The 25,140-nt window shown below is 30.8% G+C and overlaps 1 protein-coding gene across 2 annotated transcripts in view; it reads left to right on the forward strand.

The window, feature by feature from the left end:
* Positions 1 to 25,140, forward strand: part of LOC140443474 (proton-coupled amino acid transporter 1-like) — a 322,463-nt gene that overhangs the window by 232,197 nt on the left and 65,126 nt on the right. For both annotated transcript variants that reach the window (XM_072534761.1, XM_072534762.1), the window contains exon 2: positions 14,132 to 14,224. In XM_072534761.1, the coding sequence (XP_072390862.1) occupies positions 14,132 to 14,224 (93 nt within the window). The remainder of the gene's footprint in view (positions 1 to 14,131; positions 14,225 to 25,140) is intronic.

Consider the following 25,140-nt stretch of genomic DNA (forward strand, 5'->3'; position numbering starts at 1 on the left):
TTTGTTTTTGGAGATTCATCACAATCTTCTCTCTTACCATTCTATGATCACTTCCCACTGAACAGCCATTAAGAACTGTTACATCATGGACCATGTCTTTGTTGTTGGTTAAGACAAAATCAATTTCATTTTTGGTGACTCCATCAAGACTTGCCCAGGTCCATTTTCTTTGGGGACTTTTTTGAAAAAGCTATTCATTGCAAAGAGGCCATTTTGTACCAAAAAACCCAAAAACATTTCGCCTCTTTCATTTCTTTTTCGAATCCGTAGGGACCTATTGCAACTTCGGTCCCGTCCAGTTTACATCCCAACTTAGCATTTAAGTCACCCATTACTAGGTTGTGTGTAGTAAGCGCCAGTTTTACTGCATTTTCTCGGTCTTAAAAGGTTTCCACTTCCTCGTACGAATGTGTAGATATAGGTGAATAGGCTTGAATTATTTTAAGACTGTTTTTTTTGTTAAGCTTTAGTATGCAGAGTATTATTCTTGGGTTGATACCTTTAAGTTGTTGGATATTTTTAGCGTGTCTCTTATGTATAAGAAGTCCAACTCCTCCTATTTTTTCTTTGTTTCCCTGATTTAAGAGTTATAAAGTCTTCTTCTTATCTTACAGTCTTCAGCTTATTGATTAGTCAATCCAAAATCCTTGTCGCATTCCAAGTATAAGTGCCCTCACATTGGAAATACGACACGAATAGAGTCAAACCGTTTCTTTACATGAATTAGGTGGTGTAAGAATCTAATTAATGTATAATTTTTATTTGTACGAGCGCATGAGTCGCAAAATATGCGAAGGTGCCTTACTTGTGGACTGAAAATTTTTGAATTTTGTCTAGCATAGACATAACATCATCAGCACCTTTCTTTGCGATGGTTTGTGGGTGTATGTAAGAAACAGATCGATTCGCAGATAATACATGTACTTTAAAACTCATGAAAGTAAGCTGTCTCTTATAATACACAGTTGATATGTCAGGCATTGGTAAGTTTTTTGCAAAATCTATAGTAATTGCTTCGTAATCTGTGCGTTTTCTCGCTGTTTTCTTTTCTGTCCGTTTTATATTGTAAAAAGCTTGTACCCTTAGCTTATGTAACTTGTCAACAGTTTCTATTTTGAAGATATACTTCTATACTCACGCTCCACGTTGGAAATTTGTATGGGAGTGAATCTGTGAAACCATTACATATGTAAGATAATGAGTAAGAGAGAGACAGAAGATATATTTTCTCTCTCTTCCTCTCTCGAATATAAAAATGTTCCTTTTGTATATATAATTTAATATTATACATATTATATAAAGATATATATACATATAATATTATACATATAATAAAATATTTATGAATATTATTATTTATGTGATATGTTTTGTATTATTTATTAAATGTTCATAATTATATTATTCTTTTGCATTTTAAAATAATAATCTCAATAAATCACTGTATGATCCAGAACTGTCAATTTTGAAATACATTTGTGTTATGTCCTCGGTAGTGTAGTAGTCAGTATGCCCGCCCGTCACGCGGGAGACCCGGGTTTGATTCCCAGTCGGGGAGGACTTTTTTATTAATGTTATTACATTATTGTCATTTTTAAATACTTATGGATATTGCATTTTAATTTGTATTGTATTATTATATATGAAATTATGTTGCACTGTATTGTAGTGTATTTTTTTATGTATATTATTGTCATTTTTAAATACTTATGAATATTGCAGTTTAATTTGTATTGTATTATTATATTATTAACAAAATAAACAATGAATTTTACTGCAGAGTATGTATAAAAAAATTTTGCATTCAACTCCTTTCATACATATATGAAAATAAAAATATACATTTTCATCAAAATATTGATTCAATCCTTCGTTGTTAATAAGTTGTTATTAATTCTGTTTCTCTTTCTGCTATGTCTTACCTATAAAATTACATATGTAATGATTGTGCAGATTGACTCCCAAATAAATTTGTAACGGCGAATGCGTGTATAGAAGTGTAACTTCCACCGGCAGTCCCACTGGACTGCCACACCCGTTTTTTTTTTATTTCTGATAATAATTTACCTTCCTGTTCTGTTTCACCTGATGATAATAATTGTGATTCCAAAGATTCAATTTTTACTTTTGCTGCATCACATGTGCTACATGTATCAAATCGTGGGTATCCAAAACTAATCTTAAAATCTTTCAGAAAAATATTTCTGTAAGTTTCATAGCTCACTGTTTTATGTGGCAGATTTTCATACACAAACATCTTATACATTTTTGTAATGTTTAGTGTTTCTGGAAGACATACTCTTCTCGTATTTTTTAGACTGTAATGTGACTTTCGCTCTTTTAAGCTAAGAACGGTTTGTGTGCTTTCCCCTTTTATCATGACATACACTTTATCTTTGAGATATTTTTTGAGGGTTATCAGTCTTCGATTTGTAATTCCATGTAAATCAATTAAAGCTATTTAACGTACTTGCATTTCCTTAAACTGCTGTTCTTTCTTGTCAAAAAGCCTTACTTTATATTTAAAAGCGTCCTCCCGCAAATTTACTGATGCTTCAGGTCTCCTTGGACGCCTTCTTAGTACATTATCTATGCTAATAAGGCCGCATAATTGACGGTTTTGTTCATTTCTGTCGCACATTAAATTAAAAATTGTTAATTAAATCACGTTTCTGCATATCAGTAACTACGTCAAAACACTTGAACCTTTTACGGTTACATGATTCAACAATTTCGTTTAGTTTACGCGATTTATTTATTGATTCAGTATTACTATGGATACTACTAACACTAAACATCACTCATATTTCCATAGCACGTTTACCGACATCCACTAACTACGAAATCTGTTTTACAACTGTAACAACCAACAAACATCAGAATCTGCTTGAGAGTTATTATGGACTTCGATTAGTTTTTGGTACAACGCACGGAGTTCGATCGCTTTTCCGTACAGTACTTATTTTTATTCGAGGTTTTTAGTGACTTAGATCGGTGTTTTGTTAATTTTAAGTTCACAGGGTAAAAGAGCAAATATGAAACCATAAGAAATGATGTATAATTTAAATTCGGGTATAATTTGGCTTAGAACGTTTTTTTCCTGTATTCTTCATATTCTTCTTCTTTAAGTTCCATCTTCTATCCAAGATTGGAAATCATCATGGCTATGCGGCCTCTGTTGACTGCTGCTCTGAAAAGTTCTGTATGTAAGCCCTTTTTTGTGGATTCTATAATAGTTCCGTTTAATTTAAGACGCTACTAAAATTTAACTTTTAACGGTCCTCTTAAACTTTTAGGTAACATTGACATAAAGACATGTTATAGGGAACTGCTAACAAAAATATTTTTAGAGAAATCCACAAAATCCACCGCACGTTGATCGTGTTTAAACTACTTTAAACAGAGAAATTGACCAGAAAATGACTGTCGGAGGCCAAAAAACCAAACCAAACCAAACCAAACCAAAAGCCAAAAAGAAGAAGATATAATGAAAATTAGCTATAAATAATATTTCATTTTATTTGGGTTCATTCTTTGTTGAAGTTGTTTTTGTCTGTTGGTGATTAAATTTTATTCTCTCGTGTTCCAAGAACAACGCAATCTCAAAACAAAAGAATTTTTTGCAAGAAGGAAGTTAAGGTATGATAAATTATTTCAGTAACTTTATTAATTCAACGACTCAAGCTTGTTTGACTTAAAGCAAAGTTGTATCCTTGTCCAGAGGATAATTGATAGCTTCCACTACCATAATAGTTAAAAGTTGCTAAAATCTTTAGCTATTCAGAAATTACAGAAATGGACCAATAATTATATCAATGATGATGCTTGCAATATCTTCATGAAACCGATTTTTTTTTTAAATATTGGGTAGCTGGAAAGGATAATACTTTATTGTAATCTAAATTCAGCTTTACAAAAACCTGATACTTACCTTTCATTATAATTTGTTCCACTAAAGCTTCGCCAAATACATTAAAAATCCATTGTCTTTTTGGAAACTTTGTTGTTGTTTATCTTCACTATAAAATATAAATAACAAACTAGTAATCATATAAACATAGCTGAACAAAAATATTCAAACCAAATTTAACGGACTAAAAATTAAATTTAAAATTTCGGTTTTTTTTTGTTTCCAAAATCCTCTAGCGGGAGTGTTAACGCTTTAGGTTATGATTTTAACGGATTCATAATATACAGAAAACAGAAATCGTTTAGTGGAATTTTAGAGGTCTCTAAAATTTAGAGTGTTAGAGGATATACCCCTTTGGATTGTATTCTGAAACACTTCCAAAGGTGACAAACACTTGTAACAAAGGGGTGTTTGTGGGTTAAAACATCTTTTCTTTTAACATTCGAGCCGGTAACGAGTAAAAACATGTGTTTCTTATTCGAATGTATAGAAGATGAAAAATTTAGTTAATTTATTTTATACTGTAATTGATGTATAATAATAGTCATATTTGTTCTGTATTTATGGAAATCTACTGAACAATACTTTACCGCACTTTACTACAATGATAAAGTTTTACTGCCATTTTATTTTAATGATATTTCATAAATAGTTTTATCTTTTAAACCTAAGAATAATAAGCAATTTGCTGTATTTAAAATTTCGTAAGTTCGACACCTTGTTAATAAGTTTACGGAGATAATAAAGGTTGAAAGTAAAAAAAGTTAGTTTACATAGTGTAATAGTTCAAATAAAAACATAAAATTTTAACGTCATAATTATATTATAATTTACGTAAAATAAAGTGTTCCATAACTTTGTTACAGCCTTTATATCTGATTATCTTAAACAACTAAACATTTACAATTAGATCTACAGTACTAGTTTTGTAAGTACACTTGATGTGAGTGACGTAGTTAATCAATAACGGTGTGACATCATTATACTAAAAAAAGTTAAAGGGATTAACCGGTTAGCTTAACTGAATTCATTTTTTATTCCAAATTCAACGATGAAGAATAATAATGTTAATCATTGGGCTTGATTTTTATTTAAATAATTATTCTCAACTTTAACCAGTAATTATTAAACAATAAATGCCAAAACGTACAAATAGAAGTAGGTCGCTCGTAGATGTTTCATAGAAATCTAAAGCTGTAGAAGATGAAGATTGAAGAAGCCGTTATAATAGATTGATATGTTAAAATCATATTTATATAAATCTGGCATTCAGATAATTTAATTATTGTATTCCACAATATTTTTTTTTATTTAAAGGCAGCCGCGTCAACAATATTGGTTATTAGCGGATGAATTTAATACAAAGAATAATGATTACAAATAACAAATAAATAACATACTTATATGTGGTTCAATATTTTACAATCTCTTAAAAATTTCACAATATTTTCACTGGTACACTCACTAAAAATGTCCCTTATAACTGATAGAATTTTATTAGTTAGTCTTTCAGCACTATATTTGGGACACTCCGTTAATACGTGTTTCACTGTTAAGGGCACGTCACAACTCGTACATTTTGGTTGAGGTTCCTTCTTCATGAGATATTCATGTGTGAGTGTGCTGTGTCCTAATCGGAGCCTGGTTAATACAACCTGAAGGAAACGGCTAGGGGCGTTGTTAGTCCATCGTCCAGAATTTCGTTTAATTTCTTTTAACTTTGAGGATTTTTCTTCCCAACATTTAGTTCAATTACATATCAGCTTTTGTTTAAAGTACGGATTGAGATCTTTTGCTAATGGATTTATTATCGGTCTTATATTTGGAGAATTTGCTATTTCCCGAGCATTTTTATCAGCTAGTTCGTTTCCTTTAATGCCTATATGTGATGGTACCCACACGAAGACTAATGTTTTGTTTTCCAGCTGCTTCATCTTGTTTTTAATTAATTTAGCTATCGGGTTGCAGTTGTACATTTCTGACAGTATATGAAGGGAATTTATTAAGTCAGTAATAATAAGGAATTTATCTGGTTTGACTGTTTGTATGTGAATTAGAGCTCTGTATATTGCATACAATTCTCCAGTTATAACAGTGGATTCTGTGGGCAATTTCAAACTTTTTATTATGTCTCTTATAACAAATGATGATCCTACACCAGAAGTTGTTTTAGATGCTATTATAATTGCTTATAAATATTTGTGGATTAGTTCCAGATTTATGATATGATGATAGTTCTAAATTTAAAGTAGGCAAAGGTATTAACCAGGGAGGTGGCGTGTTTACGTTTGCTGAATGTGTTGAGGGAAAGTTAAAAATTTCAATAGAGTTTAAAATGTTTTTGATCCTTAATTGAAATGGCAAGTGTGTTCTTATATTGATATTTGATAACGATGACTAAGTAAGAAAATGGTTGTCAGGTTGTAGTGATGATTGTTTTGAAGCGTAAGATAGACTAAGTAATTTCCGTCGTATTGATTGTACTGAAATTTACATTTTATATTTATTTTTGTTGTTTCGATTTCCAATTTGGAAATCATTTTGAAATAAATTATTTTAACCTGTAATGTCTATTTATTGACACTTTTTGGTAGTCAATTTGACGGTTGACCTACTTAGCATGGACCGTGTAGGCAAATAACCATATTTTGAATTGACATTCTGAGGGTGCTGTTATACTCTCGGTTTGTTATCAAATTTTGATTTTTATGTGCTTGTGTAGTTAATTGTAGATCATGTGTCTCTGACCTTCTATTAATTATGTTGATATATTTTTATCGCTAACTTCTTCTTTCAGTATTGGTAGCCAGAGTCTGCTACATTCTATTGATAGGCTTGCTACACACATACTTCATACTTTTTGTTGTATGTTTCTTTCATGACTACTGATTCATCTTTTCATTGTTCTCTATGCTCATTGCCGCAAAAATTTTAACGGGTTTTTACCCTGATATTTAGTGGCTCAAAACATGTACACCTAGACACTGATGATGGAACATGGTTTCCGAAAACGTTTTGTCTTCATGACATAGGCCGTTTGGGTTTTTAATTTATATACCTTTTATAAAGGATTATTACTTAAATTTTTTGAAGCATAATGATTAAATTAAGTATTTGGTTGATAAAAAAGTTGAGTTCTTTTGTCACAAACTGTTTTTAGAAGAAAAATTGTAAAATAAAACAGAAAGTTAAGAAATGAATAAAATAAAAGAAATTGAACCAAAATAATTATTCTTTGAAGATAAATATCAAATGCGTGACGTTTATAATGTTACACAAGTATGCTGATGATGTGATGCTCGAAGTTAGTAGTAGGAAATACTGAAAGGAAATAAGAAAAATAAACATTAGAATGGTTAAATAAAAACCAAAGTGTGGTATAGTAATAATCTAACTAAGTTGGATGTTAATAAGAAATTTAATCCGTCTATACGCAGGATAAAGGCAAATATATTGATGAATATACTTAATTTGAATAAATTAATAAATGCTTTCATACAAAATGCCAAAAAAATAACTGAATGCAACGAAAAACTATTCACTTTAAATGAATAAGTGACGAGATACAAAAAATTTCAAAATGTTAAAATTTGATAATACCGAGTAATAACTTAAATCACCATTACACTAACAAAGAATCTAAGGTTACAAATCATAGTGTGTATTCAATATAAATCGACCATTATATCTGAACCCTTTTAATAACTCTTTAAATCCGTTAAACAATCATGATAAGACAAATATTAAAATTTAAATAGTTTTAGATTATATTATGAGAAAATAAAACCCGGATTTTGTTTTGTTATGTAATATAATTATCTTAAATAGAAACCAATTTCTGAAAATTCATTTATTGTTTAACTTACGACGCACATACGACGACCACAATAATATTATTCTTAGTGTCTTGTTTTTAATATTAAACCTAATTTTAATAACAATATAAATTTATGTGATATGATATCGTGGTGAAAAATTTACTATATAAAAGTAAAAAGAGTTTATGATGTATAGAAAAATTTATTCGTAAAAACGTTTGTGATAAACCTATTATATATTACAAACTACTTTATTATTTTTATTTTATAATTGTAAACTTTAATTTAATGAATCAAACTAAAGATATCAAACAGAAATATAATAATTAGTCCTAAATATTGTCAAGTAGTAATTGTTTATCCCAAGGTACATTTTTTTAAATTAGCTTTGTTTTTTTATACTTGATACTCATATATGGATGATTGTTTACGATGTTCATAAAATATTGTTTTAAAAAATCTTTCATTTTATCGTCATCATCATTATCATTCTCTGTGCCTTTATCCCTATGTGGGTCCTTCCTAAGGGTCTCCCCCTTTCTTTGGCCTTTCCCTCCTAGTTTTTCCAGAAACTTTTGTGTCAGCAATTCTTCGCATTGGATGATTAACGTTTTGACGTTGAATACACCCTATCTTAACATATCCTCTCATATCAATTGGTGCCACCTCTAAACTTTTCCTAATAGACTTATTCTTAGTTTTACCCTTTCCCTTTTTTATCTTTATTTTATCTTTTTTTACCCTAACTGGTCTTATGGCAGTTTAATCGTATTTTCTCTTCAGTTTCATTAGAATCTTTTTATTACATAACACACCACTTGCTACCTTCCATTTACTCCATCTCACACCAAATCTATTGCATACATCTCTATCCATTTTCCGTTATTATATAATACTGATGCTAGGTACTTAAAACTATTACTTTTCTCAATCATTTTACCATTCAAAGTTATCATTTTATTTGTAGTAACTCCATCTTTAAATAAACATTTTACATACTCTTTTTTTGTTCTAGTAAGTTTTAAACATGTTTCCACGAGAGTTTGTCCCCCTTGTTTCAGTTTTTTTTTTTTCAAATCCCTTTCAACATTTTTTACTAACGCTACATTATCAACATATATTAAGGGCCAGGGAATGCTACCCTGTATTTTCGCTATGATCTTATCCAATACTAATAAAAATAACTAAACACTAAGCACTAAGCCTTAATGCGGTCCTAATTTTACATAAAATTTATGAGTCTCTTTTCACATTTGCCTTACTTCCATAATGCTATTAAATAAACCAACCTGTTAGTCAACTTGTTCCTATCTCTTCTAAAGCTGTCCACACTTTCCCAGGAATATCATGTTTCAACTGTTTTACCCTTCTTTATTTTTTAAGTGTTTAAAAAACTTCCTCGTTTATTATTTTGATGACTATTGGTGCCATTGGTGTTACTGTCTATATTAGCTCAACTGGTTTTCTATTAAATTTCTTGTGTGATAAACAGTTAAAGTTTTTTCCCATCGCTTTTTGACATCATTTTGTGAACTAATCTATTATTGTTTTCGTCTCGAATACATTTAATCTGATTAAAATTTTTTTTGTTCCCTTTGTTTTATTTTTTGCTATTTTCAATATCTCTCTTTTGCCTTTCTTTTTATCAAGCTGATTGTACAGAATTGTATATACTCTTGTTTTAGCTTTTGGCACTGGAACTTTCCCTTTCTTTTTTGGTGACCGTATAGTTTTGAAGATCTATGTCCGACCTATTTTCTTGCTACTATTTATATATTATTTTTCTTTTAGTTTTTCTTAACCTTCATTTGACCATCACCAGATCTCAAAATTTCTTCCTTAGGTTTTTCCTGTTATTTCAATAGCAGTATCTCTAATAAGATTTGTCGTAGTCTTCCAAATTGTATTAGTCTTCCTACCTAAACAAATATACTTTTTTTTACCACGTCCTATTTTTTATTATTGAATTATGTAATGTAAGTTTTAAACTATCGTTTTGTTTTGGCCAATACAAAATTAAATAGACTAATTACATTAAGGAGTGAGCATTCTATGAGAGCTATCATGTCTTGGTGTGCTTATAGATAACTAATGTTTTTGGCCAAACTGATAATTAAAAAGTATTTAATTATAGAATTATAGCTTGTGACAACAAATATTAATAGTTCAGGAGAATTCTCGAGCAAACATAAGTATATTTGTTGTACACTAAATAACTTTCTAGCCTTCAGTGTTTGTGATTTTTGTACCCAGAATGCTCAACCAATCGCATCACACTATTAACTCTATTAACGCTAATCAACCCCAGTTCACAACCTTAACCCCACAACTCACCATCCGCCAGAAGCTTATCACATCGATCCAATGTTATTTTCAAAAAAGCTGGTCCACCTTCTACACCTTCCTATATTTCAGCCATCACAATGCTATCTATTCCAAACTATGTCATTTTTCTACTTTTGATGACTATGTCATCAAAAAATGTATGTGCTTACACTTATCATCCACGGATCAAGTTGAAAGCTGTTTAAAATATTGCAATTAATTTTAAAGGTATACTTAACCGCAGAAATATATACCTCCTATTTTGTTAAACCATTTCCAAATTAACAAAAAATGAATTCACGCAAATGTCAGTCTTTTGAATATTCCACCTCCTATATTTTGAGAAATCTCAAACGTTTCGGATCTTAATGGAATAACCCGTATATTTGCCTTTAATGATATATATTTCTCCTACATCACGCAAAACTCGAGGCTATTGCCATAATTGCTTATTGCTCAAATAAACTTAAAATATACAACACATACATTTCTCCTAACCATCAACTAACAGAAGAAGGAATTAATAATCCAGCTAATAATGGTCATAGTATGTCGGAATCTAATAATATGTTTGGAAGAGGCAGAGTTGTTGAAAATGTTTTAAATATATACGGTACTAGTCTGTTAAACACTACCCATAATACTCAATATATCATCCAAATTGAGACACAAATCAGCTCCCTGCCTCTGATGGCATAGGTCCCTATGACATCAACCACATTTTCATTATAATTTCTAGTGACTCAAGCTAAGGGTTCTTTATCTGCTGTTATTGAAATGATCAAATTATACGATAGAAAGTGAAAAACACTTTCTACGTTAGCTACTGCTACGGACGTAAATCGTGCTCTTAAGATGATAACTTATTCCATCCTTCTAGCAGCAGCCACGTACGTCAGTAAAAAAGTTAATACCTTTTTGGCAAAACTATATTTTATCTTTAACAATTAGTATCAGTCCTCAAGTTTGGAATAAAATACAACAGATACAAGGTAACAAGAATTGTTTTAAGATCTCCAACGCTATTTCTAGTGATACAATTATGTCTGATAATTAGGTTATCGCAAACACCCAGAACTTTTTTTTTCTAATTTTACTAGTATTTGTTCCACTATACTGTAAAACGATTCTATTACTTTATTTTGACCTTCACTTGTTGAAACATATACTTGTAAAATTTTTAGGTATTGGCAGGATTGCAATCAAATTTTACAACAATGATGTAGTGAATTATTCTTATGTACTCTTTTACACTGTGTTTAATATTTTAAATTTATAGGTGAGTTGTTATTTCCTAAAAAATAAATGTTATGTTGATTATTCGAAGTGAAATGTCCCTTATCTGTTAAGTGAGTTTCTGATAGACCTAAAAATATAAACTATTTCTTTTTTTGGGGGTTTCAGTTAGCTAGTTTTCAACATTACACCTACTAATGTTAAGGGTTTATATAGGGTTATATAGTAAGGTCATTTTTCTTCTCAGGCCATAGCAAAGCTTACTGGCAACAACTACTTCTCTTATTTTTCTCTGCTGTTGTTATTTGTTGTTATTTAATAATGTAAATTATTAATCTTGGTAGCTTTACCAGGTTTACCAGCTTTGGACCAACCCAATGCAGCGATAGTTCGTGGAGAATTAAAATGAACCACGAGCTGGATGAACTAATGCAGAGCGCAGATATTGTCAGATTTGTAAAATCACAAAGACTAAACTGGCTTGGTCACCTAGAAAGAATGCCAGATAATCGAGCTGTAAAAGTAGTCCAGAGATGGAAGCCCCAAGGAAACAGAACAAGAGGAAGGCCCCGTAAAAGATGGATAGACGACGTAGAGAGGGATCTTAAAACCATGAATATCAGGCAGTGGCGAAGGAAAGTATCCGACAGGGCAGAATGGAAGAACATTGTTAAGCAGGCCAAGACTCACAAAGGGTTGTAGCGCCATTAGAAGAAGAAGAAGAAGCTTTACCAGGTAGTCTTTGTTGTTTTCCGTTTATATGGAAACTGAAAAAATATTCCCGTAGTCATTATTATTTTTATAGGTTTATTGTTTTTATACTACTTACAATATTATAACAAATACTATTTACCTACTAGTAATTACAAAAACATATTCACTGTTATTTAATCTAATTTAGTGTATAATCAACTAATTATTTTCTACTTCTAGTAAAAGCTGCAGGCAAACTACGATTATATTGTTAGACTTATTTAAAATAATTTTATTCAAATACCAACTTGTTTACAATACTTTAACAGAATGACAACTATAAACTTTAAAAACTCAATTACAGCTGTTTTAAATTGTGAACCACATATGTGTATATACATGTTCTGACGTTCCAAACTTCACTGACTTTGTAAAATATGCTTTACATGCTTTAGATGCAGCTGGCCATATCTTGTTTCTAAAAATTGAACGAGAGAGGTATAACAGGGTGCATCCTGGGGAAGAAATTGCCAGACGGTTGCTGTTTTTCCTCGAAGCGACACGATCAAGAAAGCTGCTATTTCTTTCTTAGTTCAGCCATTGGCCCCAGCTGCAGCTTCAAATTAAAAACGATAAGTTTCTCATATTATTAACGACATAAATGTACATAAACAAAAATGAAGAGAGTTCAATTTTATACGATTTTATTTTTTTCTAAATTTTTTTGCTGAAATAAATATTTAAAATCCTAAACCTAACAAACCCTAGACGGTGACATCAGCAGCAAGTCATAAACAGAAACGAACCTACGACCTTAAATATTAATTTTAGCCCAAAAAAAAGAAAGAAATCAAAATTGTATAAAATATAATTCCCTCCATTTTTGCTTGTGTAAATCCATGTCGTAAAGTTAATAATAAATGAGATAATTCGATAATTTGTTTTGTTTGTTTATAATTCGATAAACGAAAAACTTTGTAAAAAAGAAATTGTAGGAAATCGTATTTACAACAATTTCAGTCCCGACCATTTTTGTCGAAAACTTAAAAATGGCATAGATATTAATACTGATATAGTGCTCCCTTAAAATAAAAATTGCGGCTGACGCAACAGGAATTCAGTCGCGATTTTAAATTTACACTACTATTGACCCCCCCCCCCTAAAGGTTATAATAATAAAATTTGGGACAGATGGCAATGTACAGACAAAAGCTTTGGTATTAATTTTTCTCTTTAACGTAACTACTTTTTTTTCTAAATTATAACTAAAATCGTTTTGTTGTTATTTTAAATCATTTTGTTATTGTATTAATTTATTTTCTAAATTTGTTTTTATATTATGTTATTGTTCTACTATTTTATTTTTTTATTTTATATTAAACCTTTCTGTTGTTCTAGTTTATCTATCTAGAAGTAATTTGACTTATCTCTAAATGAAACTTTTCGTGAATTTGAGACAAACTATTAATGATTTTTTCCTCTACTTTTCTACGACTCTCCTTCTTCTCTTCCTCTTCTTGTCTACGTTTCTCTTTTTCCTTTTTCTTTTTCTTTACTAAGTTTTTTTTCATCTTCTTTTATTTTTGAAAACCAAGGGGGGAAACAAATTCTTAATATGTATTTAATCTCCCTTTGTCACCAATGTTACTCTTCTTAAAAATAACTTTCTTTAAACACCAATTTGTTTACAATATTTTAACAAACTGACAACTATAAACTCAATACAACTGTTCTAAACTGTCAACAACGTATTATGTTTTTATAGATTTTCTGACGTTCTAAACTTCACTAGACATTTCAGGATATTTCGATGGTATCTTGAATGTTCTAGATTTTTATTCTTCTTCTTCTTGTTTTAGTGCGGACTCCACTATCGAAGGTTGGCTATAACCATTGCAAATTTGTCTCTATCTTCTACTTTTCTTAAACGCGTCTGTGGGTTTAATTCGGTCCAGTCGCGGATGTTTTTCAGCCAGAATATTTGTCATTTTGGATCAGATTTTTAAAATTCAGAGCTGAGAGTGATTAATCAATTAAGATTATTTCAGTGAATTGTTTCCACGCAGTAATTTTCTGTAATGTTTAAACTTTGTTTAAATAATTTATTTAATTTTGATAAACACTTACATTTTTTTTACTTTTTTTTTAGAATGGAGTTACATCACAGTCAAAACCAAACAAACCAGTATGACGTAGAGGGCAACAATGCACCATGGTATGGCTCAAAAACGAGTTGTGCGAGGTAAGCAAAATAAGTGTATAAACAACTGACTATTGCATAAATGTGCTAACTTTTTAAACAGTCTAATGTTTAACTTTATGACACTGATTTCATTGAATATACTTTCAAAAAATGTCAAATAGGTACTTAAAGCAAATATAAGTGTTTATGAAATATTGGAACATCATGATAATAAGAAAGAAAAAATATTATGAAACATGAGATAGTAGACGTACTAGAAGATTAAAATTAATGGAAATTGGCATTGAATAGAAAAATTTTAAGAACCTGTGAACCACTTTTGTGTGAGACTTTATTTTAGGCAACCGAAATGATTTACTACCAAAGCTATATTTCTCTACTCTGCATTTATATGCTATTAGTAACCGTTTTCGTCATTTTTGTCTCCATTAATAAAGGTTAGAGAAAACTCTGGAAAAAATTTTTCTTGCCATCTGCTACTTGTCTAAATTTTGTGAAATACTAGAATCGTTTGATATGCTTCTAGTATTTTCAGCATATAAAAAGATCGTACTTTACTTCGATTGGGATGTGAATCAGAAAGAAGCCCGCTTACTCTAGGAAAAGTATTTTTGGCTTAAGACATTCAGGCTTTTATTTTTTCGTTTTTGAATTGAACTTATTCTTCATCTAACGGAAGTATTTGTTATGAATTTACTGTTCCAGTAAGAATGCTTCATTGAAATGGTTTGTTTTGTAATCTTATATCTGAGTCTGTCATAAGTATTATATCATGTGCGTTTACCATGGTTGATATTTTAATGGCATTAACTTTCATTCAATCATTTACTTTTTCTAGTGTTCTTTTAAATAGTAATTTCAATTGCCGGTTAAATAGTATATGAGACAGTACAGTTCGTAAACTTGTCTTATTCCTCTACGTATGTTAATGATGTTGAAGATTTGCTCAATAATTCTAATTTTAGCGTTTTGTTGCCAGTAATTAATTTTTTACTCTTTTCAAAATTTTAGTTGTTTACTTTAATATTACCGAGGGCTTCCTACAATGCTATGGTATATATGGTCAGAAGCTTTTTAGAAATCTAAAATGTGCAGAGATATATATTTCTGATGGTCTTAATACTTGTGATATAACACTTGAGGTGAGAATAAGGCTTGAGCTCTTGGTCCCTATAGTGTTTCGATATCGAAAACTAGAGTAACCGTTTTACAATTTTTAATTCATTGTTATCTGTTTTGCTTAATTACAGATAAAGCTTAATTTCTACATTAGCAGTAAATAGTTTTAAAATAATGACAATGGTACAAAGATCGACGTCTGAATATAGAATTTTTAATGAGTTTAGTTGAATTATATATATTATTGCCGTTTACCAATTCATATTTTGAAATTAATATTCTGGAAAGTTCCATCATTTTATTAAAATTTAATTCACAGGTACAGTTTTAGTTGTATAGTAGACTTCATACTTTTGGCGATATTAATTAATCAGACTCTTTCTTTTAAAGATAAAATACAGCGAGTTAACACTAGATACTTTAATTTTAATTAGATTACAAGATCTTAATTAATTACCTACAAAAAACTAGTCATGCTAAATATATACCTATGAGATAAATATTTCAAATATTGTAAATTTAATTTTCTGTATGAAATATGTATATTTCTTATACAATGTATTATTTGTAGTACAAAGAAGTACAAAATACAAAGAAATTTTACAAAATAATGTTATTTTCACAAAATAAATATATTGTTCTGAATTGTTTCCCTGTAGTCTATCAGAAACAATCATGTCTTTTTTCAGCTTATTCTTGACTCCAATCAAATTTCCCGATTTTTATTCATATGACTGCCCCCTTCGTGCTTACCTAATTGATATATCTCTTTCGGGGATGTCCCACACTCTGAGATGTTCTATTGTTGATTGATCTCGATTCTCTTTAATATACCTTTGTTATTTTGTCAATTAGTTTATTGTAATCTTGCTTTATTTTTTTTAATATCAAATTATTATTATTTTCAACCCTGTAAGTGTTTTTATGTTTTTGCTTTTTTCTCTATCAAGACGTGTCTTTCCAGCTACCGAGTAAATCATTTCTGTTGTTTTTGGTATTTTTTCAGTTATAGTCTTTTAGCGGCCTTGTAGATACTTGATAGATTTTAGTGCTAATTATTTTTGTATAATGTATTGTTTTGAGATCTTGCAATTTTTGCTAGTCTTACCGTTTATACTCGTACTTTTGCCTTAATATCAGTAAAATCTGATATTTGAAGATCTTAGAGCAATAACGGTACATGCCACAAAAGTAAGTTTTTGAGAAAATCAACTATAAAGGTCTTAATCAAATCCTGAAATACCAAATATTTAGAAGAAATTCAGTAAATAGTAATATTTAAAAATTGTATATCTACTATCCTTGAAACGCTAAGCTTGTTTTATTAAATTCCTTTTTGTAGGAAAAAAACCCATAAAATTTCGAAAAAATGTGGCTTGCACCTTTATTGTAAAAAAAATTTATGAATATAACATGTTATAAAATAGATATCATAATAAAATATTAAAAATTATACATGGTATTAAACGAGAAAAAACACAATAAATTGCAATTTTATACTTAGGATTGTTTTAAAATCACTTTAATTTTCATCCTTCAGATCGCTAAAATCATGCAAATGTTTTGTCTCATTATCTATATGTCTCATTATCTACCTGTTCCCATATTTTTAACAACATCAATCTTTCTATAGATATTCTAATAGATAGGTATAGCATCAGAAAATTCATTTGCCTGCAAACAAATAGTGTTATAATCCTGGGACTACCATACAAGTTTTGTAAGAATTTTTAAGACAATAAGGGGATAAACCACAACTTGCCGTTAAATCGACATTATAATGTACAAAGCAAGGATGATTTAATTTTTTTTTAGTTTTATTACAAAAGTCGTAATAGGTAGCTATGGTATTTTAGCATTAAGAAATTATATTTACATTTTTTTAACACAAATCTAAAAAAAATATTTAAGCCACAATAATTTTACTTAAAAAGGGGACAAGTCACAATTTTTAATTACTCACCTGTGGTTCACTACCTGAAAAGTGTTCCTATCAGTATTACTTTTAATATAGTCTTTGTATTTAACACTATCATCAGACTTAAAATACGAATCAGAATCACTTTCAGAATCTTCATAATAAAATAAAGTTTGTGGAGCTGTTCGACTTCTATAATAGGCCATTATAAAAATATGATGGCTAGTACGGTTTTTACACTTAAAATAGTTGATTTCGGTATAAAAGTATCAAGGATATTTGTAACTCGTGAAGTTATCTATAAAGGAAAAGCTGTAGTTTTTATTTTGTAGGTAGATAGGAACCTAATCATTTGAAAAATGGATATAACTCATTTTTAGTATGATTGTGGCTTGTACCGTTGTTGCTTTAAGGTCTTGATTTTTTTACCTAAATTTCATTTCTGGCTTTCAATTACTGCAACTCTAACGATAATTTTATTAACTTACTCTGAGTTAGTAATTGTCAAACATGCTGTATGTTCTCTTGCAAAAAAAAATTCCACTGTGCGAACGCAAATGATGTATTTCATTTCTTAAGTTAAAAATTAATTATATCTATGCATCTACACATTAATGTAAGGAGACAATAATTATTCCACAGGCATAAGAAATTACACCACCTCCGTCAAGCAGGCCACCAAATTTTCATGATTTGCCTGAGACTACGATTGATAAACAACTGGAGCTATGATGCTATTTCCTATCTACTTTCTTAGTCTTATAATCATATAATTGAACAAACTTGATATACTAAGAGATGGGTTTCTTTCCCAAATATTTTATATATTCAATATTATCCCCTTGGCCTTAAGGTTACTAATCCTGCAGCTTTAGCTTTCCCTCTACGTACTAATCCCGCTTTAATTCATTTATGTTTCGTCAGCTAAAAGACATATATTTTGATAGAATAAAATCATTTACCATTTTCAGTATAATCCGTGCAAATGTTTTGCTAGTCTCTACTCTACCAGAGTTTTGCTAAACTCAGTGTGACAGTAGTATAAAAATACTACTTTTTAAATATTATCTATATATTGTATGTTACAAAATCTAGTTTGAGATTTGGTTTTTAGTAGTAATATGGTTTGTTTAATGGTGCAAGCTTTTAGCGCCATAGCTGCCACCAGCGGATAAACATGTAGCCATATTTATATACCAGGGTCACATCATCTAGATAACTCATCGGCTCTACGACTTAAGAATATAATCTATCTAATAATAAACTGAATTTTATAGTAATATTGATCACGCAAACGGTTAATATTTTAAAAGTCAAACAAACAAGTATACATATATTTTTCACACAAATAAAATTACAATTTTTTAGTTAGACATTATGTTGTATATCAATGACTGACAAAAAGTTATCGCTGATTTCTTCTGCTCAATATGGTGTGTGTCGTTGTCTACCAATTTATTCATATCTAATAAAACTATGTCTAAAAGGTACTCCAAGCATCGTTTAGATATATAGAAAAATTATTGATTTACTAATAAATATATTTCAATAAGTCGTCAATAAGTCAATTTTATAAGTCAGAAACGAGCGATCTTAGACTTAATATTGTTAATAGAGCAGATATTTTCGTGATACACTTTGATACAGGTATCTAAAAATTGCTGTTAATAAATGAGAACAATATGTATATAAAAAATGTAAGACCTGTATTAGATTTTAAATTACGAAAGGTAAAAAACGTTAATTATATGGAAAAAGTGACACAAATTTAACTTAAAAAGCATAGAAAATCATTTAAAATGATTTGTTAAGTTTGTTAAGTTATTTTGTTAATTTGTTGCTTAATTATTTGTCAAAAATCAATTATTTAAAAAACAATAAAAACTATTCGAAATATGCAAAAAAAAAGTTTATTTCGCATAATAATAGGGAGAACATCACATAAATATAGCTTTAAAATTTACTTTAAGAATTTTCACATACCAGTTATTGTAAAATTAAAATTGTTTATCCCATAAAGAGTTTATCTACAACGTTATTATGTATTAATATATTAGGTCTACATGGATTCTCAAAACACCTATTGAAGAGAAAGGATTATTCTATTAAATTAAACCATTTACTGATTAAAAATGTATGTTAAATATTGTAAAATAGGTTTCCAAAAGTACTATGATTTTGGGATTATAACCATTTAAAATAACTCAGACGCATTTACATGTAGAAAATTAATTTTTTTATTCGAAAAAGTACGACCCTTAGAACCTAAGTTCTTTGGGTCTTTACCTTTAGAGAGTGACGTTTAATATTTTTTTAGTTTGTTTAGTATATACTGTTATCACCAAACTTAATAAAAGCAGTTGTTAGATATCTTTTTTAAAGAATGTCTTGGGATAATCGTTACTTATCTGGTCTATAATTAAAATATCATCCCTTTGGGCTTCTCAACATACAATTATAATTTGTCCCATGCTCTCTGACACCCTGTGATTTCTCGTCAATGATAAATTATTAACATATTTGTTTTTTTACTAACTAGCCAATCTTTGTATGTGGCATATTGAAATTATATGTATATATATATATATATATATATATATATATATATATATATATATATATATATATATATATATATATATATATATATATATATATATATATATATATATATATATTGTAAGAAATATTATAAGAAATTGTACTTAATATGTTTCCTTGAAAACCCAAGAAATGATTTTCTTAAATATCTATAATATAAAAGTACATAAGTATCTGCCATCAGTTTTCTGTATTAGATATCGGTTATTTTGATGCATGGAAAAATAAATGGACATTATTTCTATTCTGATATTTATTTTCAAGGTAAACATCTAACATCTAAGTTCAACGGTTTTTTAAGATACTGCCCACGGCCCACTTAAGTCAATAGCACTAAGATAGACTGTTTGCTAAAATATGTTGCCAATTATATACGATATACGCTATGGAATTCCCATGTTTTTAATAATTATTGTAACCATCACGTGTTTATAATAAATTTTATGTAATTATCTGATATTTCACTAGTTTTAAATTTACCTTTTCTTAAAATATTATATATATTTATATATATATATATATATATATATATATATATATATATATATATATATATATATGTATATATATATATATATATATATATATGTATATATATATATATATATATATATATATATACAATAAACCTAGAACTAAGAATAATACTATTACAGGTATTCATATTAAACTCAACAGTCTTCCGGCTTGAACCGCGTCTTCAGGGCTTCCGAGGTCTCAGTCTCCCGAGCCCCCAGACACTACTATACTGATCACTAATAAATGCATTACTGGTACTGGGAACAACTGGGACGGTTTATTTATACCGTCGATAATGACGTGGTTTGGGTGGAGGTTGGCATGGGGGTTAGCGTGGGGATTGGCGCGACCATTTGTGACGGTAGGATTTTAATTGACGGGTGCAGCGGACGATATTTTCTTTATGGGAGGTCTCCAAGTATGCCGTCATCTATTTTATTGAGACAATTTGGCCTTTTTCAATTCCTATGGCTTCTCATCTTAATCGTGAAGTGGATACAAGGATGTATACCATTCAGATGGGTTTGGAAAGACACCAAGCATCCCTCTTATTGGGAAAATGACGAAAGTATCGTCAACATATCGTAGCCAACATGTGAGTTTGAGCATTGACGTGGATAGTGCTTGGGTCTCGAAGTCTTCCATAAAGATATTGGCTATTACTGGAGATAGTAAGAAGCCCATTCTTCTTCTTTAGATACCGTCTCCTCTAAGGAGGTTGGTAATTATCACAGCTATTTTCACTTTTAAGATTGCAGCTCTGAACAAGTCGACGGAACTGCAATTATACCACTTTCTCAGATTATTGAGCCAGGAGATGCGTCTTCTCCCAATACTTCGTTTTCCCTGTATTTTTCCCTGCATTATGGTTTGTAATAACACATATTTATCCCCTCTCATAACGTGGCCGAGATATTGTAACTTTTTTATCTTAATCGTATTCATGATTTCCATTTCCTTTGTCATCTTTCTGATGAAGAAGCCCATTGGGGCACCATTTAATTGTCTGTAGAATTGATTCAATTGATTGATAAAATAAGTGTTAGACACACAATGATTAATGAGAGATAAGTGGTGTTGCTGGATACTGTATTTAGTTTTTAGAATATTTAGAGTTTCGTCTATAGGAATGTTTATAAAACGTAAAACGATATCGAAACTTACTAGAATGTCAGTCAGCACTTTCAGGAGGTTAAACATCTTTCTCATCCTATCTAAGGTTTCTTGAACGTCGGTTTTCCAGTTGAGAGTCCTTGTAAAACGAACTCCCAAGTAGGAAACCGAGTTTCTGAAAATAAGGTCTCCTCCCAAAAGTGTTATCCGGCCCTGGGCATCGCGACAATTTGAAGTTTTGAAAAGAATGTGTGGAGGGATTTATAGTCACTCTCCATTTATTGCACCACCTGTCAAGGTAGTTTTGTGATCGTTTAAATACAGACCGTTGTTGTCCACGCTGTGAGACCCTGATGTGAGGAGGGCCGTATCATCCGCGAAAAGTAGGAGGGACTCCGATCCTTGCTATGGGTGGGGGATGTCACTGTTGTAGACTGTGTATAATACTGGAGCAAGTATTGAGCCCTGGGGTACTCCAGCTTGTCTCATGGCAGTTTTTTACCAAATCCTCTTGGTATTCTCTAATAACACTACATCATCAACATACATTAAGCGCCAGGAAATGTTACCTTGTAATTTCCCTGTTATCTAATTCAATACAAATGAGAGTAAATGGGGACTAAGCACTAAGTTTGATGAAATTCTACTTTTACATAAAAATTAACAGTCTCTAACAGACCTGTTTTAACACTAGGTATTACTCCCGCATATGTATCTCATACTATTTACAGGGCACTCCTTTTACATTGAGAAGATACCACAGAACCACAGTTTTATAGAATGTTTTTTTCAGTTTGGTTCGAAACTTTTTGTCACACTTCATATCACTCTTCATCGAATCCCTCCTAATTCACTGCATGTATTTTCATTATCTTCCCATGACTCTGTAATACCGATCCTAGTTACTTAAAACTATTGTTGTTCGCAAACATTTTACCTTTAGAAGTTATTACTTTATTTGTAGTAACACCTTCTTTAGATAAATATTCAAAATACTCTATTTTTAAACTAAGTTTTAAACAATTTTTCTTGTCTTCAGTATACCAGTTTTTGTTCTAAATTAGTCTCAGATTACATCACTACATCATCAGCATACATTAAGCGCCAGGAACTGTTACCCAGCAGTTTTCTTGTTATCTGATCAAACACTAAAAACAGCAAATAACGGCTAATCACTGAGGCCTATTGTTAACTTAGTTTAATGTGAAATTTATCAGTTTGTTTCCGCCACACCTCTCATAACATTAATGGTTGCCCTCTGATACATGTTTCTCACCATCTTCACCTACTAACCGGGAACTCATTTTTATTGAGTACCCATTACAGAATACCTCAAGATTTTGTGGTATATGTAAACTTGATCATATGCTTTCTCTAGATCAATAAATACCATATAAGCGTATGTTTCTTTTTTCTGTATTGTCATCAGCTGCCTTATAATGAAAATTGTATCTATTGTTGATCCACCTTGCATAAAAACCAAACTGGTTATCGGATATTTCGATTTCTTTACATTTCCCTTTATAAATTACTATTTCCCCTATTTTCGTGGTGTTACTAAATAAGTTTAATATTATGTGGTCCAATTGTTTTACCTACTTTCGCTTCCTTATTGTAGAACATAGTTTTTCCTTTTTTTTATTTTTTTCTTGGACTTTGTTTGACAACTATCAGGTTGCTTTCCTGAGGTATTTCCATGTATTCAATAGCAATAGCTCTAATAATACTTGCAACATGCTTCCAAATTTTATTAGAACTCCTTTTTTGTTCCGGTACTTTTTTCTACTATGTTTGCCCTAAATAGACCCTCTTTCTCATATTTTAACATCCACCACTTAAATTTTTGTGGTTCTCTCTGATATTTTGGTTTATTTTAGCTTTTTTTCTGCAAGATCTAGCAGAAGCAATTGATTTTGTTCACTTTTATAGGTGGTGAGTTGACTTTTTCTATTTTAAAAGAGTTTGTAAACAATCGCGATATTTTATTATGTCGATAATTCCAGCATATCAACTTTAGTTTTATTTCTAGTCCGAAAGCCTAGTCCTCCCTATATTGTTTTTAATCATCTCTTGGATTGGCCCAGATGTGCATTCAAATACCTCCTATTATAGTGTAGCGTTTTTAAATAAAACTAGCAGTTCTAATTTATATAAATATATTTATTTATAAATTTACAGCACGATAGTATTTTAACAACTGACTTGCTAATATCAGCACTACTTATATATACAAGTTATTATGTACTAGAATATTCTGGAATAGTCCACCTCTATTCATTTGCATTAGCGCTTTGATTCCATCCCGGTCGATAGAACCGAAAGGTTCTTGAACACAGATATCGTCGTCTCGAGATGCAACCTTTATATGGACTACGTCGAAATAAGCAAGTTCGGTACACTATTCCCCTCTTAGATCTGAGCGTTCCGATCAGCAACTCTATATGAAGGCCCAGGATGGCGGAATCTACAGGACTCTCCAGCTCTGAATGAACCCCCCGAAAAAAATAATAGTCTACTGTCTTTGAAGGATACGATCTCTTCAAATTAATGCAACTCAGAGTAATTCGTCCTCATCCTCCTACCAGAGGACGACCACCAACACGCTGGATGGACGACATTAGACGAATATCCAGGAAATGGTAACAAGAAGCACAGAACCGTGAAGAGTGGCGAAAAATGGGAGAGAGAAATGGGGTAAATGTCCAGCAGTGGACAGAAGAGGTTGCATGATGATGATGAGAGTAATTCGTACGCCAGTGTCTCGGAAAAACACTTTAATCATGCTTCTGATAATCTTCCAATCCAGATTTTCTAGTGAATGACCTATCTTGGGTAAAGCAAAATTCTTGATGTCATAATTGCATACGATTTTCTTCAAATTAATTAGAGCATATATCCTCGTAGCTTGCCCTGTCTGTATACGACTTGCTGGTCACGATATACAGCAAAGATCGAGGACCATCTTCTAATCTCAGTACTCTTTCAACTTTAGGCTGCTGATTTCTTACTGAACTTCTTATAAAATGCGGACAAGATTCCCTTAGTCATCTTGGGCAACACAGTGGGCTATAAAGACGTTATGCGGAACACTAAAAAGATCCTGCTGAACTTTTATGGTCACGCCGAATTTAGCACTCTTTCTCTCTGCGTAATTTGAGATAAATTCATTAAAGCTTAGTCGCCGGTCATCTGGTTGAAGGGTTCGTGCCTCTTCTGTTTCATTTGAGCCAGCATAAGGTGCAAGACGATTTATGTGAACTACTTTTGGTTTGCAACTTCTTAATTCGGTGTATTACGTAATTTATTCTCTTTTTAATTTCATACCGACCTTCCCATTGTCTTTGCAGTTTAGGAGACAAGCCTCGACGACGTTGTGGATTATAAAGCTAAACAAGATCACCTACTTCATAGCTTTCATCTTTGCATCAAGGATCATATTGATTTTTTATTCTGTCACTGGCTAACTGGATGTGTTGTCGGGCAAGTTCATGAATATTGCTCATTTTTAACTTTAGGCGGTCGACATAATCTTTGCTTGCAACATGTTCTTTGGAAGGTCTGCAGCCAAACTCAGGGCAAACGAACTTCACGACCTAATATCAGGCAGGTTGGAGTCTAGCCTATAGTGTCATTCACGGCCGAGCGGTAGGCCATTAGGAATAAATGAATGTGCTAATCCTAGTCT

This window comes from Diabrotica undecimpunctata, chromosome 6 (genome assembly GCF_040954645.1).
Source record: "Diabrotica undecimpunctata isolate CICGRU chromosome 6, icDiaUnde3, whole genome shotgun sequence".
Classification (NCBI taxonomy): Eukaryota; Metazoa; Arthropoda; class Insecta; order Coleoptera; family Chrysomelidae; genus Diabrotica; species Diabrotica undecimpunctata.